The sequence below is a fragment of the Geotrypetes seraphini genome, chromosome 11 (assembly GCF_902459505.1).
Source record: "Geotrypetes seraphini chromosome 11, aGeoSer1.1, whole genome shotgun sequence".
In the NCBI taxonomy this organism is placed as follows: domain Eukaryota; kingdom Metazoa; phylum Chordata; class Amphibia; order Gymnophiona; family Dermophiidae; genus Geotrypetes; species Geotrypetes seraphini.
Genome location: NC_047094.1, coordinates 128,393,620 through 128,408,858, shown reverse-complemented (window position 1 = coordinate 128,408,858; position 15,239 = coordinate 128,393,620). Strand labels below are relative to the sequence as shown.

The 15,239-nt window shown below is 41.1% G+C and overlaps 1 protein-coding gene across 4 annotated transcripts in view; it reads left to right on the top strand.

The window, feature by feature from the left end:
- The window catches only part of HPN (hepsin), a 181,032-nt gene that overhangs the window by 68,072 nt on the left and 97,721 nt on the right, over positions 1 to 15,239 (top strand). For 3 of the 4 annotated variants that reach the window (XM_033963174.1, XM_033963176.1, XM_033963175.1), the window contains one exon: positions 81 to 210. In XM_033963174.1, the coding sequence (XP_033819065.1) occupies positions 81 to 210 (130 nt within the window). The remainder of the gene's footprint in view (positions 1 to 80; positions 211 to 15,239) is intronic. The other variant, XM_033963177.1, reaches the window with a different exon arrangement.

The following is a 15,239-nucleotide window of genomic DNA, read 5'->3' as shown; positions in this document are numbered from 1 at the left end:
GCTTCCAGAAATGTAAACAAGTGCATGACACAAAGCAATCATTCAATCCAGCATCCATATCTCTTCTCCTTGTGTCACAGTACAGGTCAGTTCAGTTGACTTTCGGCTGACTGTCTACGAGGAAACTGAAGGAAAATGGAGGCTCATCTGCTCCAGTGCCTCCGACTCCATGGTGGCTGAATTTAGCTGCGAAGAGATGGGATTTGTTAGGTATGTGGTGGGGTTCACTGGGTGTTTGGTAAATAGGGGATATAGTTGATCAGACATGAAATCTTCCAGGATATTACTTGACTTTGTCTCATATGAGCATACTGATTCTTTTCTGATTTTACCCCTATTGCATGCATGGACTTATAGTTCCATTTTCCCTAAAATTAGAAGGAACTCTAAAGATAGAGGCATAAATTGCTTGACTTGCCCTCAATTACTTTGTTACACATGGAGGGAATTTTCAATATGGTGTCTAAATACAGTTTTGGATGTGTTCTGGAAAATGTCCAGAAATCTACTAGTTAATATTTTCAAAGCAGGAAAATACTGTATTTTTCACTCAATAAGATGCACCGGACTATAAGACACACCCTAGATTTAGAGTAGGAAAACAAGAAAAATAAATATTTTGAACCAAATTGTGTACTAATATATACCAGGCTCTCCACCCAGCCCCCCTAACTCTCTGCTAGGCTCTGCACCCAACCCCACACTTTGTCAGGTTCTGCACCCTGTCCCCCCCTCCCTCCAGGCTGTTCCTATTATTTTTCATATACTGAGCAAGGGTCATTGACGCCATTTGTGAAAGCTTCAGGTTTGAAAATAATTATACATGCAAAATGACACCAGCGCAAGGTTTTAAAAATTATAACCAAAATTTATTGAATTATTGTTTCTATTTTTCCATTATTAGATCAAAAGCATCAGCATAATTAATGCTTACGTTGCGCTAATGGGAGATCATCATCGTGGCCAAAGGCTGGCCTTCTCACAATGGTCTCGTTTTTCTAGCTCCAGAGTTTCTATTATATACTGTTGGCTTTTCGGTGACATCATCATCATAATAGCCAATAACAATTTTATGGGTGGTCTTAAAAGTTTAGACAAAGGAAAAAATAAATCCCTCCATGTTTCCATGTTTAAAAGTTTAGAACAGTACATTTGATTTCTGAATTAACATTATTATTCAAGAGAATCTACAATTATTAACATGGTGCTGAAAAATTCTCAACCTCTCCCTAAATTGACAGTAACTTTAGTCTGGAAGAGGAAAGCTGACAGCTTCATGTTACACACAGTGATAAGCATGGGCTTCCAATGCCCCCCCTTCCTATGCTGGAGACTGAAGCAACAGTCTCTGACTCTAATTACTCCCAGATGTTGCATCAGGATTTTCCTTAGTGTTTCTTCAGGTTTAAAATATATAAAATATTAGAAATTAAGTACACACCATTCTTTCATATATCTCTCATATATCAATCATTCCTTCGTTCATTCGGGGCCCCTTGCACACATTCATACTTAATGCATTTTATCTCTTAGTTTAGGACACGTGATCTTCCTAGCCAGTCTACAGTACATGTGGTATTACTTAACACCACGCTGCTGGGAGCGGGAAAAACTCAGAGAGGACAAAGAAGACAGAAACTAATCACTGGTAAACACAAACAACCCAAAATGGATTCCATGTAATCCTGATTTCCACCATGATTTGGCTCAACAGCAAAGTACATACACAGATATTATTATGCTTTCCCTTATATTAATCCTTAGTGTGTTTTTCTCTGGCCTTAGCTACAATATATTTAAATTTTTATTCACCTGTTTTTCTGTACGCTTCTATTTGGGCGTGGTCCTTAACTGACACAGATGTTTGTCTAACTAGAATTACCCAGAATCATACGAAAAACTGGCCTTTTGTAGAAAAAAACTCCACAAAAAATACTGCACTTATCATGTCCTAACATCCATTCCCATTTCCGTCCCATAACCAGCACCCCCTGCTGGCCACGAGCCAATACTCAATACACACAGCAGATATAAATTCTCAAAACTGAATTTTGATCACTACATTGAAAATAAAATCATTTTTCCTACCTTTGTTGTCTGGTGATTTCATGCGTCTCATTCCTTCCTTTCTTTCTTCCTTCCTTTCTTCACTCAGGCCAAACAATTGTCTCTTCTATTCCCTCCCTCCCATGCCCTAAGTTTATGCCCCCTCCACCTCACTGCCTTCCAGCCTTTGACCTTCGTCATCCCTTCCTCCCATGTCCCGAGTTCGTGCCCCCTCCCCCTCACTGCATTCCAGCTTTTGTCCTTCGTCCTCCCTGCCGTGCCGGAGCCTGCCTTCCTCCCTCCTTGTCGTGCCGAAGCCTGCCTACCCGTCGCCGATTCCTTTGCCCCTGGTCCGCCGCCGCTGCGCCACAACTCCAGGAAGGGAAGGGCCAGCGTGCAGCGATTGCCTGTCGCCCGCCCATAAGCCTTCCCCCGACATCAGGGGAAGGCTTGTGGGCCAGTGACATACAATCCTGGAGTTGCAGCAGGCAGGGTGGTGCAGCGGTGGTGGCGGGCAGCAGTCAGCCCGTGTATCCCCAAAGAGTGGGACATTTTTAAAAGGTAAGGCGGGGTGGGAAGGGGTGTTTAAAAAAGTTACCTTCGCATCATAAGACGCACCGAAATTTCCACCCAATTTTGGGTGGAAAAAAAAGTGCATCGTATGAAGCAAAAAGTAAGGTATCTATCTTTATATTTTAAAAATGGCCATTTCTTAGATGATGTGCTCAGTGTATCTATATTTTTGAACCATTTTTAGAAAAAAATGTCCAAATGAAAAATACACACAAACAGGCAATTGGGATGTAGGAGGGGACAGCATTCTTAGTAAATTCTAAGGGCTAGATCAGGGGTCCCCAAAGTCCCTCCTTGAGGGCCGAATCCAGTCGGGTTTTCAGGATTTCCCCAATGAATATGCATTGAAAGTAGTGCATGCACATAGATCTCATGCATATTCATTGGGGAAATCCTGAAAACCGACTGGATTTGGCCCTCAAGGAGGGACTTTGGGGACTCCTGGCTAGATGCACAAAACACATTTGTTAAGACTCTTGTTAGTCACTGTTGGCTGATTTTTTTAGCCGACCCTTCCCCACTCCCCTTCCTTAAAAAAAAAAAAAATTCAGTAGTGGGTATGCACACTCCCTCCTGCCACTGGAAGCCCTCAAGCCCCCCTTTGAACTTCCCCGTATCTCAAAAATAGATGCCCAATCCTTCCTGCTCGCAGTCCTGCCACTCCAAAATGGCGGGCCTTCCCTTGGGCCTTAGGTATCTTAGTCAAACAGGGCCTTAGGTCTCTCCCTGTGCATCCTAGGATGCATCGGGAAGGGGAAGACCTGCAAACAGGAGGGACAGGGCATCCCTCTTGTTGTCATCTATTTTAGAGGTACAGGGGTGGTTCCGTGGGGGAGCATCCAGTGGCAGGAGGGCATAGGCATTCCTGATGCCAATTTTTATAGGAAGGGGAGGGGGTAGGGGTCATTTGGGGGCAGAGGGGTCAGTATAGGGTCAGTATAGGGGTCCAGTATAGCGGCTGGAGAGAATGGGCATCCCTCCTGCTGATTTTTGGGGGAGGGGGTCCTTTAAGGAGTGGGGTCAGTGTGGAGGAGGTTTGCAGCGGCAGGAGGGAGAGGCTATCCCTCCTGCCAATTTTTTGATACTACGGTTATTTGTCAGGGATGGGGGGGGGTCTTCGGCACAGCATTTTTATTTTAATAGTTTCCAAGTTTATTTTAAAAATTTGTTAAACCACCTATACAAAATTTCTAAGTAGTGTACAATTAAAAATTTGGGTATACACTTATACAATGCTCAATGGACTTAAATAAAGTTGGACATACAAACAAGTACAATAGGTGAAGGGCAAGAACTACATTATAAAAAGAAAAGTTTCAAATAAGGCAAAAACAAAAGGGAGGGAATTAAAAATCAAGTTAAAGGATGTGAGAAGCTCAAGGGTATCTTTAAGAGGATGATTACTGTATATACTCGAATATAAGTTGATCCAAATATAAGTTGAGACACCCATTCCCCCCCCCAAAGGAGGTAAAATGGTTGACTAGAATATAAGTTGGACGCTTAATATTCAAGTGCCCTGCCTGACTCTGCACCCAGCCCCCTTCCCTCCATCCCCTGTCAGGCTCTGTACCCAGCCCCCTCCCTGCAAGCCAGTGCACCTAGCTCGCTTCCCTCCATTCCCTGTCAGGAAGCTGCTCTGCGCCGAGCAGCAGCGCCAAAGTGCGCTCCTGCTTGGTGCCGCTCAGTGGCTGAAGAAACCAGAACTCGCAGCAGCCACCGACTGATCAGGTTAGCAATGGGGCAGGAGAGTGTAAAACTCGCTCCTGCCCGCTGCACCTTTGGACTACCAGGGATCGGCAGAGCAGGTACGACAGACAGGGCAGGGAGGGGGGCAGTGTGCAGAGCCTGGCAGCGGCCTGCGATAAGTCTGTGAGGGGGACACTGGCCCGAATATAAACCGGGACACCCATTTTTGGACCATTTTTTGGCCCAAAAATCCTGGTTTATATTCGAGTATATAGGGTATATGTTGAAGGTGTCTTTAAATAAAAATGCCTTTAATTTAGATTTAAACCGCATCAAGGATGTTTCTTCTCTTAAATGCAAATGTTTGGCATTCCATAGGGAAGGTGCTGTTACTGAAAATATAGATGCATACATTGTGTTAATATGATTTATAGATGGAATACATAAGAGATGTTGTGAAGCTGATCTGAGAGATCTAGAAGGAGTATAAGGAATAAAATACCTATTTATAAACTCTGGACAGTTACACAAGTTTTGAAGATTAGAATTTTATATGTAATTCTGTGATTAATAGGAAGCCAGTGAGCTTTCATTAATAAAGGGGGTCACATGATCATATGAATTAGTAATAATTTTGATTGATGTATTTTGTATTATCTGTAAACGTCTTATTTCTTTTTGAGTTATGCCTTTGTAAAGTGTGTTGCAATAATCAAGACATGAGATAACTAAAGAATGCTCAGTGGTACAAATTAATATCTGGCTTTTTAAATAAGAAACCAAAAACTGATCTATGGAACATTTGGAGCATTGAGATAAAGCATCAAATTACTGCGTCTCAATGGCCACGAATTTGGTCTTGGAAGATGGGATGTACAGTGTCGGCATCTATGAAACAAACTTGGTTTTTCTTGTTGCACAGAGCATTTTGGACCCTAGTTCGTTTACAAAAGTTAGATAGCTCTAAGTCTAATAGATGCTGGCACTATCATCTTGAAGCTGGGACATTAGATCACTTGCTATTCTATTGTCAATTGATACTTGCTTTTTGGAATTCAATTTGGGGTCAAATAAATGGCATGTTAGAAAATCCGGTTGCATTAACTTATGATACTGTATTATTTGGCACAGCAATGAGGGCTAAGAGTCAAATATCATCTAATAATAATAAGTTATTACTTATTATGACAGGGGTTGCCATACAACATATAATGAAAAATTGGGATCGCTTGAATTATAGCTTTTGGTGGAACTATCTATGTCACATATTTAAAATGGAAAGGGTAATTGCCATACAGAGGGGGTACATTAAGAAATTTCAGGATATTTGGGAGCCATTAACAAAATACTGTAATGATTGAATATCAATTTTTCCCCTTAAATATGCACATCCAGGAGGGAAGTGGGTGGGGATTTCTTGATTTTCTTTTGAGGGTAAATAATGTGGGGAGGGGGGAAGTTATATGTTTTTCTTGAGTTTGATGAATGTTATTGAATAGGGAAGGGGAGGGTTATAGGATTTGAAATTGAGTTTGTAGAATATTAAGTGATGTATTTAAGATCAAATGGATGTTATATACTGTTTCACTTTTTGTAAGTGTTAAAATGAATAAAGAAGTAAAAAAAAAAAAAGAAAGATATTGATAGAAGAAGGATCAAGAAGTTTTGTAAGAGAACATATCAATGTGGAAACTTTTATCAACCACTGATTTGATTATGATGGAATGTAGAATGATGCCAAGCAGTTTTATTGACGTGACTATTTGTAAAGGAACTGAATGAATTTGAATAGGGTTACAACAAGAAAGACCTTCCCTTGATGCAAATAGCATTGCTTTCAGTTTATTTATATTTAAAGCCAACATGTTATCGTTCAACCAAATTCTGATTTGTTCCATTTTTGAATTAATTTCCAGAATTCGTTCGGATTATCTGGGTCTATCTGATGTACTAATTGTATATCATCCGTGTAGGCAAACATTGAAAACCCAATAGATTGACAAAGTAAGTAGTGGTGGAAGAAAGATATTAAAAGAGTAGAGGTGAGAGAATTGAGGCCTGTGATATGCCAAATTGATTGGTCGGTAATACTAATCCGATTCTGGCATGCAAAGTTAGGGCATCAGTCGGATGCCTGGTTTTAATATTAATGACTTCATTTGCATGCCAGAATCGGAGAATGTACAACTGCAAGGAAAACCACACATTGAGCCATTTTGTGCTTAGGTTTGGCAAATCCAATTGATCGCTAAACCAGTCAAACTGGTTTAGCAACTATTGTTAGATGATCGGAAACTTTAGTGCATCTAGCCCTTAGTAAACTGGCCACACAGACTTATCCCAGCAGAGCAGTGGGGCATGCTCGGGGGTACTTTAGTGAACTTCACATACAAGGCTGGAGGTATACATCTCACCAAAAACCCCTTATATTGTATGTTGAGCCCTTCAAAATCTGCCCAACTGCATCACAACAATATCCCTTATGCCTGTAAGCATCACCTATATGTAGGTATAGTAGGTTTGGGGTTGTTTAGGAGGGCTCACATATTCCACTATAAGAGTACTACACTTCTCCCTCCATATCCAAGGGGGTTAGGGGCAGAGCCAGCCCGTGAATATTAAAAAACAGCAAGTAATATTCAGCCTTACCTGGTGGTCTTATACTTGAAAAGACTGACTCAGGTCAATTGAACCAACATGTGAGAAGGACCCGCTATACTTTAACTTAGCTCAGAGATATGTAACTCTGAAGAGGGGGAGGTTACCCCCTCTTGGAGTAAGAGTTTTTCATCCAATCATAGCATTATTGTTAGTAAAAACGGATCCGACTCATGAAGGTTTAAAAATCCAATTGAAAAACTGTATATATAACTTTGAATAATACTGTTTTCAAAAATGTAGAAAATTCAAAAAGTAATTGCGTTCAGGTTGTCACTGAAGGTGTGAGAATGTACTTAACTTATATGCAAAATGCAGCTTCTCAGGGTCCCGACGCGGCCCCGTTTCGGCGTCTGCTTCAGGAGACCCCGCCAACTGAGAGTGAAATATTTGCAAAAGAGTCACACCATGTATAAGTTGTTTAACTGTGATCTGAAATGCAAAAACAAAAAAAGATAACAAAGCACCAGGAACGAGCACTGAAACTCTAAAGGCTACTGTAACTGTGCAAGGAGTAAGAGCATTAATAACTGACAAGGCTGGGAAAAAGCACATCAGATACATACCAGTCAAAAATTAAAGAAGTTCCATGCAACGGAGAATGCCGACACCAACTCCGATTTTTAAACCGGAGCGGGAGGGAAAAACTGAGCGTAAGAACGTAATGACATCATAGATTCACATTACAGAAGAATAGAACAAATATTCTGCAGGTGAAAGGCTGTAAAAAAGAAAGTGAGCCAGACGTGATCAGAGGAATGCTGCCCACTCGATCTCATTGTTGAGGCCATTCGGGTGAAGGGTGTTTAAGTTGAAAATCCATTTTTGTTCTCTCCTCCACAACATACGGGCAATGTCACCTCCCCTGGGGCAAGATATACAGTCCAACACTGTAAATGTAAGATCTTCCATAACGTGATTAACCTGTTGCCAATGCTGCACCAGGGGGGCTTCCTGTACCCCTGTTCGAATACGGCCTCGTCGAAATGAGGCGGGCTCGCCCCTTCCCGGCCCATCCCGCCAAAGCCTAAGGCCTGATTGGCCCAGGCTCTAGAAGCCTGGACCAATCAGGCCTTAGGCATAGCGGGTCCGCCCATCCCCACTAAGTCTAAGGTCTGATTGGCCAATTTCGATGAGGCAGGCCTACCAGCTGGACGGGCAAGAACCGTCTGGCCTGAAAAAACAGGTTAGTTTGGAGGTTTGGGGTTGATAGCGCCGGGGGGGTGCGTCTTCGGGCAGGAGGGATTGGACACTCTCCTGCCAGCGATTGGTAGTGTCGGGGTGGGAGGGAGATCGGTAATGTCGGGGGGGGGGGGGGCGGTCGGTAGTGTCAGAGGGGGGGCATCCGATCGGACAGGCCGCGGCCCGCTATACTTATAGCGGCAGAGAGATCCCTTGCCGCGATAAATATAGCGGCTGCGTCTACTTACAATGTAGACCAGCATTTTGCTGGCCTACATTTTAAGGTTTCTTCCTCTACTAGGGAGACGCGTAGGGCCACCTAGGTTCGCCTAAGGCCCTTTGGGGAGCTTAGGCGTCTTGCGGGTCTCCCTAGGCTCCCGGAGGCGCCTTCAGGCCTGCCTGGGGAGCATTTTTTTAAAAAACGTGCATCCCGATTGGCTGATTAGACAGCTGTAGGACGCCTACAGCTGCCTAAAATAGGGACGCACTTTTGGAGAATCAGGGCCAAAGTGCGGAGTAAAAAAAGAGACCCACTTGAAATTTTCTGATACAAATAGAATAGGAAATAACAAATTTAAGCTTATTGCTTCTTCACCAGCAGTGAAAAAGAAGAATGGAGTAGCTATTCTAAGAAATTCCTTTCCTGTTAATATTATTAGGCAATCTAATGATAATCAAGGAAGATGGATTCTTATAGAAATTTCCATTAATAATAACATTTATGTTAAACTAAATCTGTATGCTCCAAATGGGGACTCCCCAGACTTCTTTGATGAAGTGGCTACTGTAATTGCTAATACGGGACAAAATCATATCATTATAGGAGGAGACTTTAACTTGGTGCAAGATGGGATTCTAGATAGACAATCAAGTAGGTCATACAGATATAACAAATGAAAATTATTGATATTAAAAAATCTTTTGACTTACTTGGCCCATCAAGACTATTGCATCCTAAAGACAAAGAGTTTACTTTTTTTTTCTCCCCCATATAACAGCTATTTTGCATATAGATTTCTTTTTAATCTCCTCCCATCTAATTCAATACAATACTAAATCTGATATCCACTGTAGAACAGTATCAGATCATTCAGCCATCTCTCTTCACTTGGACAAGCTATTGCCCTTACCTTCAAAACCTCCTTGGAGATTTAACTCCTTGCTTTTTAAGGATGATTAATTTATCTGTTTTCTTAGGGGAAAAATTTCAGAATACTTTTCCATTAATAATGAAGCTGACTATAAACTTGATATTTGGTGGGACGCCTTTAAAGCAACCATAAGAGGACATATAATTAGTTACTCAATAGATAAAAATAGGGAACGTAGGAAAGCTCGCTCTGAGTTAGAATCAGACATTAAAAAATTAGAAGATGAATACATAAGATCATCCTCTCCTCAATTATACACCAAACTTCGACCCTGACCACTGAGATGCTCCAACTCATGAATATGCAGAATTCTAGATTTTACACTGAAAACAATAAAGCTAGTCATATGTTGGCACAATATCTAAAATCTAAAATTAATAGAAATAGGGTTTCTAAAATAGTGGACTCCGAAAACAATTTCTATCTTTCGGACACAGATATAGCATGGCAGTTTCAAAAATTTTATGCACAACTCTTTACACCAGAATTCCAGTTTTCCCGAATCCTTGTTTCACAATTTCACCAATAATTTAACATACCCCACCGTATCAAGTGAATATAACACCTTTTTGGGGAAAAATGTTCAGTATAAAGAAATTCTTAAGGTTATTAAGGATCTGCCCATGGGTAAAGCTCCCGGTAACGATGGTTTTAATATAGAATTTTATAACACATTTTCCGATCTTCTAATCCCTATACCTTTATAGTCATGTAAAGGGTCCTTTGTAGAATTGACCATAATAGTGATTCCCAAACCAGATAGAGATCATTCCAAAGTGGAAAATTACAGACCAATCTCATTAATTAATAGAGACAACAAGATTTATGCTAAAACCCTATTGCATAAAGATTAGACTGGATTTACAGTAGATACGCCTCTTTTGGAATATTTTAGCTCCTGCCACTCAATCTAAGGACCCTTTCTTGATTCTTTCATTAGATGCCGAAAAGGCATTTGATAGGATTGAGTGGAACTACCTCTTCCATACCTTATCTTGGTTTGGGTTTGATAACAAATTTATATACATGCTTAAAGTTCTTTATAACAATCCACAAGCTTCTATTATGGTTAATGGTAGTATTATCTGATTTTTCTCCCCTTCTCATACTCCATGTTTCTATGTATGAAACAAGGATATCCATTTTCTCCTTTTCTATTTAACCTAGCTCTTGAACACCTAGCTATAGCATTTAGGACAAATCAATCTATCAGGGGGTGTCTATTAAAGATTCATGTTTTAAGCTCTCTATATATGCAGATGATATTCTTGTCTATGCCTCATTAGATTCCATCCCATACATTTTAACTTGTATTGGGGAATTTTCAAAATTCTCTGGATGCAAGATTAATTGGTGTAAGTCAGCGCTTTTCCCATTGACTCCATATGTACATAAAAATCACATCTCAAAATATCCTTTTAAATGGGAACCAGATAAGATTAAATATTTGGGCATTTGGTATAGTTCCTCTGTAAATAAAACACTGACTTTTAAATTCCAAATTCATCATTGAGTTAACAACCATCTTACAATCCTGGTCTCCCCTTTTTCTCTCCTGGTGGGGCAGAGCTGAAGCCATTAAAATGGTTTTAGCACCCAAACTAAATTACATTTTCAGTATGATTTATATTCCTTTCCCAGAGTCTTTATATAAGAAGGTGGACAATCTAATTAACAAATTTCTATGGAAATCTAAACCTCCCAGGATAGCACTATACAAATTAAAATTGCCTAAAGTAAGAGGCAGCTTAAACTTAGCAAATTTCAAAAGATACCTCTTAGCTTTCAGACTTACCCAAAGTCTGTGCTAGCTTCAAAACCTGGATGATTGGAATACTCCAAGATGGTTGGTACTCGAGAAATTACTAATTTCTCCTATGCCTATACATTTACTTCCTTTTATGGATAAATATCCTTATTCAAACTCTTTAAGAATCCTAAAATCTTCAGCTTCAGTAATATTTACATTTTATAAGGCCATGAACAACAGCAATATAAATTAGGACCACATTCTTTTATGGTATAACAGCGCCATTGAATCTCATATTATCTCTGGAATTAAGGAGACCCTGTCTATTAAAGAATATATGGGCTCTATCTCAAGTAACCTTTCAGGGTGAAATTATTTCATTAAATAACCTGAAATGTATCCTGGACCTCCCTGAATTTGAATTATAAAATTGGCAATTGATTTTAGAATCCTTCATCTCCCTAAGACCGATGTATAAGGATATTTCTCCTAACTCACCAAATTATATTAAGTTCACACATTCTCTCTTAATAGAGAAAAAAAAGAGCTTCTAAATGATATAAAACTACATGTGAATTGGGTAGGGAGGAGGTAATTTCCTTTTATGAACTCTTTGGAACTAATTGGAACTCTTTCTGGTCTTTATCAGCACGTCCCACCATGTCAGCCTCAATTTGTCATTCAACCTTTTATATTCTGCATAGGGCCTATTGGACCCCTAATAAAATCGCTAAGTTTAAACATTCAGTTCTTCAGGTCTATATTGGCCTTGTCATACGCAGACCTGTACTCTTAAACACCTCCTTTATAAATGTTCCAAGGTACAAGTATTCTGGACAGATATTTGGTCCAGAATACTTTCTATAACACATTTAGGAAATAATCCTCCTATCTCTTACAAATCCATCATTCTGTGCTCCTCAAATCCTGATATCTTGATCCCATAAACGCATACCAAAATATTTGACACAATGATTGTATTAGCTATCCACCATATCGCCATCAATTGGAAAGATAATTCTAAACTCAGCTTTCCTGAATGGTGGAATCATTTGAGTATAATTAGAAAATATGAGGAAATAATAGCCATTAACAGAATAATGTAGCTAATTTACTAAGAAATGGGCCCCCCCCCCCGGATGGTTTTTGTAAAAATTTGAAGGAGAATCTTCCCCAACTCCCTCCCATCTGAATTGGATATATGCAGCTTATGAGTATTTTATTTTATTCTATATTTAATTTTTGTTTAATTTTAGGTTATTTTATAATAGACAGTCCTCATTAAGTTGTAATAATGTATGTATGTATGTATGTATTATTATTATTGTATTGTATGTATTGGCAGTGTGTGTTGTTATTATTGTATTATACGCATTGGAAGTGTGTATTTGAAAATAATAAAAATATTTATTAAAAAAAAAAAGACAGGATGTACTTTGTCTATATCTGTATATAGTAAGCCAGTAGTTAACTAACAATTATCTTAGGTATAAAAGTTGTCACCCTACATGTCTTAAACAATCTCATACCATCAGTCAATTTTTGCCCATCAGATGTATTTGTTCCACCACAGAGGAATATAAGATCCATGCCAAGGTTTTATACAATCATTTCATTCACCGGGGTTATACGCACTGGGTGGTACAAAAAGCATTTACTAGAGATGTATATCCTAACTCTGATCTCTTACTCAGCCCCACTAATGCTTCTGATGAGAAGAGATTGGTATGTGTTCTGACATTTTCAAATCAAAGAAAGACCATGTCCAATTTACCATAGGTCCAGCGGTCCCCATGAACCTGGGTTAGAGACTGATAGTAATGTTGAATTTGAGTGTACAGGTAAATTCCAAGCAGCTCATAATTGGGTGAGGGAAGGGTATAGACCCCCACCCTCCCACCCCCAGTTGTAGAACATCACCCAGAGTTGTATCCCTCTCCTCACGGCTCCTCAATCCCGCAAGACCACGCAATCTGGGGATGAAATCAGGGTTACAAATAAGAGATAAGAAAGGAGACGCAGTGGGCAAGGAACCCTGCCACAAACGCTACCACTGCCAGGCTTTCCGAAAAGGAAGCAGAAATGGGAAAGACGGGCACAGAGTCCCCCGGGACCTCTACCTGCCCTTTGAATAAAGTAAGGAAATGAATGAGGTAAACAGCACTCCACAAGGAGATTCACAGGGGAGAAACGCCGGGAGGACACCAATTGTTCATGTATCCATCTAAGGAGTGCCGCTGCGTTGTAAATACGAAGGTCGGGTAGACTTAGGCCACCTCGCACTTTACTTTGAGATAATTTCAAAAAGCTAATGCGAGCCACCTTGCCTCCCAAGATAAAACCCCGTATGACTGGCTGATAAAGCCGCTCGTCAGCGTAGGTGAGCCAGACCAAATGGTTTGAAGTAGATATAACAACTTGGTGAACAATAACATTTTGACTAGTGCCACTCTGCCCATCAGAGAAAGAGGAAGGGATCGCCATTTGTGACAAAGAGCTTTGATTTTGCCTATGGTAGCAGTAATGTTAGAAGTATATAATTTGCCGGGGTCTCTATACAACATGATGCCCAAATATTTTAGCTTCCCAGGAGCAATGTCAATGCCAAGCTGCGTGCACCATGCCCCCGAGCAAGGGATCCAAGCAATAGAGCCTCCGTCTTATCGAAGTTAATTCGGAGACCGGAGAATGGACCTAGAGCGTGATAAGAGACATAAGAGATATGTCATTCCGGTCAGCATATCTGACATATAGTAACAAGTTGTCGGCAAACATGCTGATACGGAATTCTTGAGTGCCCACCCGCAAACCCTCCAAGCCGGGGTCACAATGAACACGAATCACTAAGGGTTCAAAAGACAAGAGGAAAAGAAACAGAGAGAGAGAGGGCATCCCTGTCTCGTGTCATGGCCCAATGGAAAGAGGTCAGAGACCCCGCCATTCACCAACAGCTGCAAATGGGGGTTGTGATATAAAGCAGACACCCAAGCAAGGAAATCGCTCCGGAATCCAAATCATTCTAAAACCCAGAAATGGTGGATCCATGACACCATATCGAAAGCTTTTTCGACATCTAGGCTAGTAATCAAAGCCCTATCAGTTGGAACGAAGGAAGACTGCAACACTGCCAGCACCTTCAACAAGTTCATGGAAACGTGTCTGCCAGGCACGAAACCCACTTGATCTTCGTGTATGAACGTTTCTGAGAAAGACGCGGAGCCAGGATACTAGCCAGAAGTTTAACGTCCTGGTTCAATAGAGAGATCGGTCAGTAGGACCCGAGAGCGTCCAAGGGCCAGCCCGGCTTAGGCAAAATAATAATGTGCACCCTATGAGAGTCCCCAGGCGGGGTTTCCGTGCGAAGTCCCATAAAATAAGCTTGTAAAGGCAGAAGCGCTCTGGGGTCCAGGAGTCTGTAGAATTTGGGACCCAACCGGTCAGGAGCTGGTGTCTTGGCTAATTTAAGGTTTTTTTTATGGCCACCTGAATCTCTTCCCCAGTGATTAGGCCATTAAGCAGGTTGCATTGGTCCTCGGTCAATTGGGGGCAAGTCTATAGTCCGAAAAAGATTTCCCGGGCCACTGTGTCATCCGGTGTGCTGAATATAGATCTGTGTAAAATTTCACAAACTGCTGTGTGATAGCCTAATGGTCAGTGTGCAGCTTACCCTGTTTGTCCTTAATAGAGGTTATAATATGTCTGGCTTTAGGCGGGCGCACCAAATTAGCTAACATACATCCTGTTTTGTCTCCCCAGCGATGCAATTTTTATTTAAAACAATAGATACTACGATTCACCCTTTGATTCAACAGATAAGAACATAAGAACATAAGCAGTGCCTCTGCCGGGTCAGACCAGAGGTCCATCCCGCCCAGCAGTCCGCCCCCGCGGCGGCCCAACAGGTCATGACCTGCCTTAATCACCAGAAGGGGCCCCCTTGCCCCCTAGGTTTCTCATCGAAGTCCTATCTTCCCATCAATGTCCTAACCCTCCGGCCTTGCACCTGCATGACCTGGTGAGCTGTCTATACTTATGCAACACCCCAGCACCTCCCTCAGTACCCCACGATCCCCTTTTCCCTCAGGAATCTGTCCAATCCCTGTTTGAATCCCTGTACTGTACTCTGCCGGATCACTTCCTCCGGGAGCGCATTCCATTTGTCCACGACCCTTTGGGTGAAGAAAAACTTC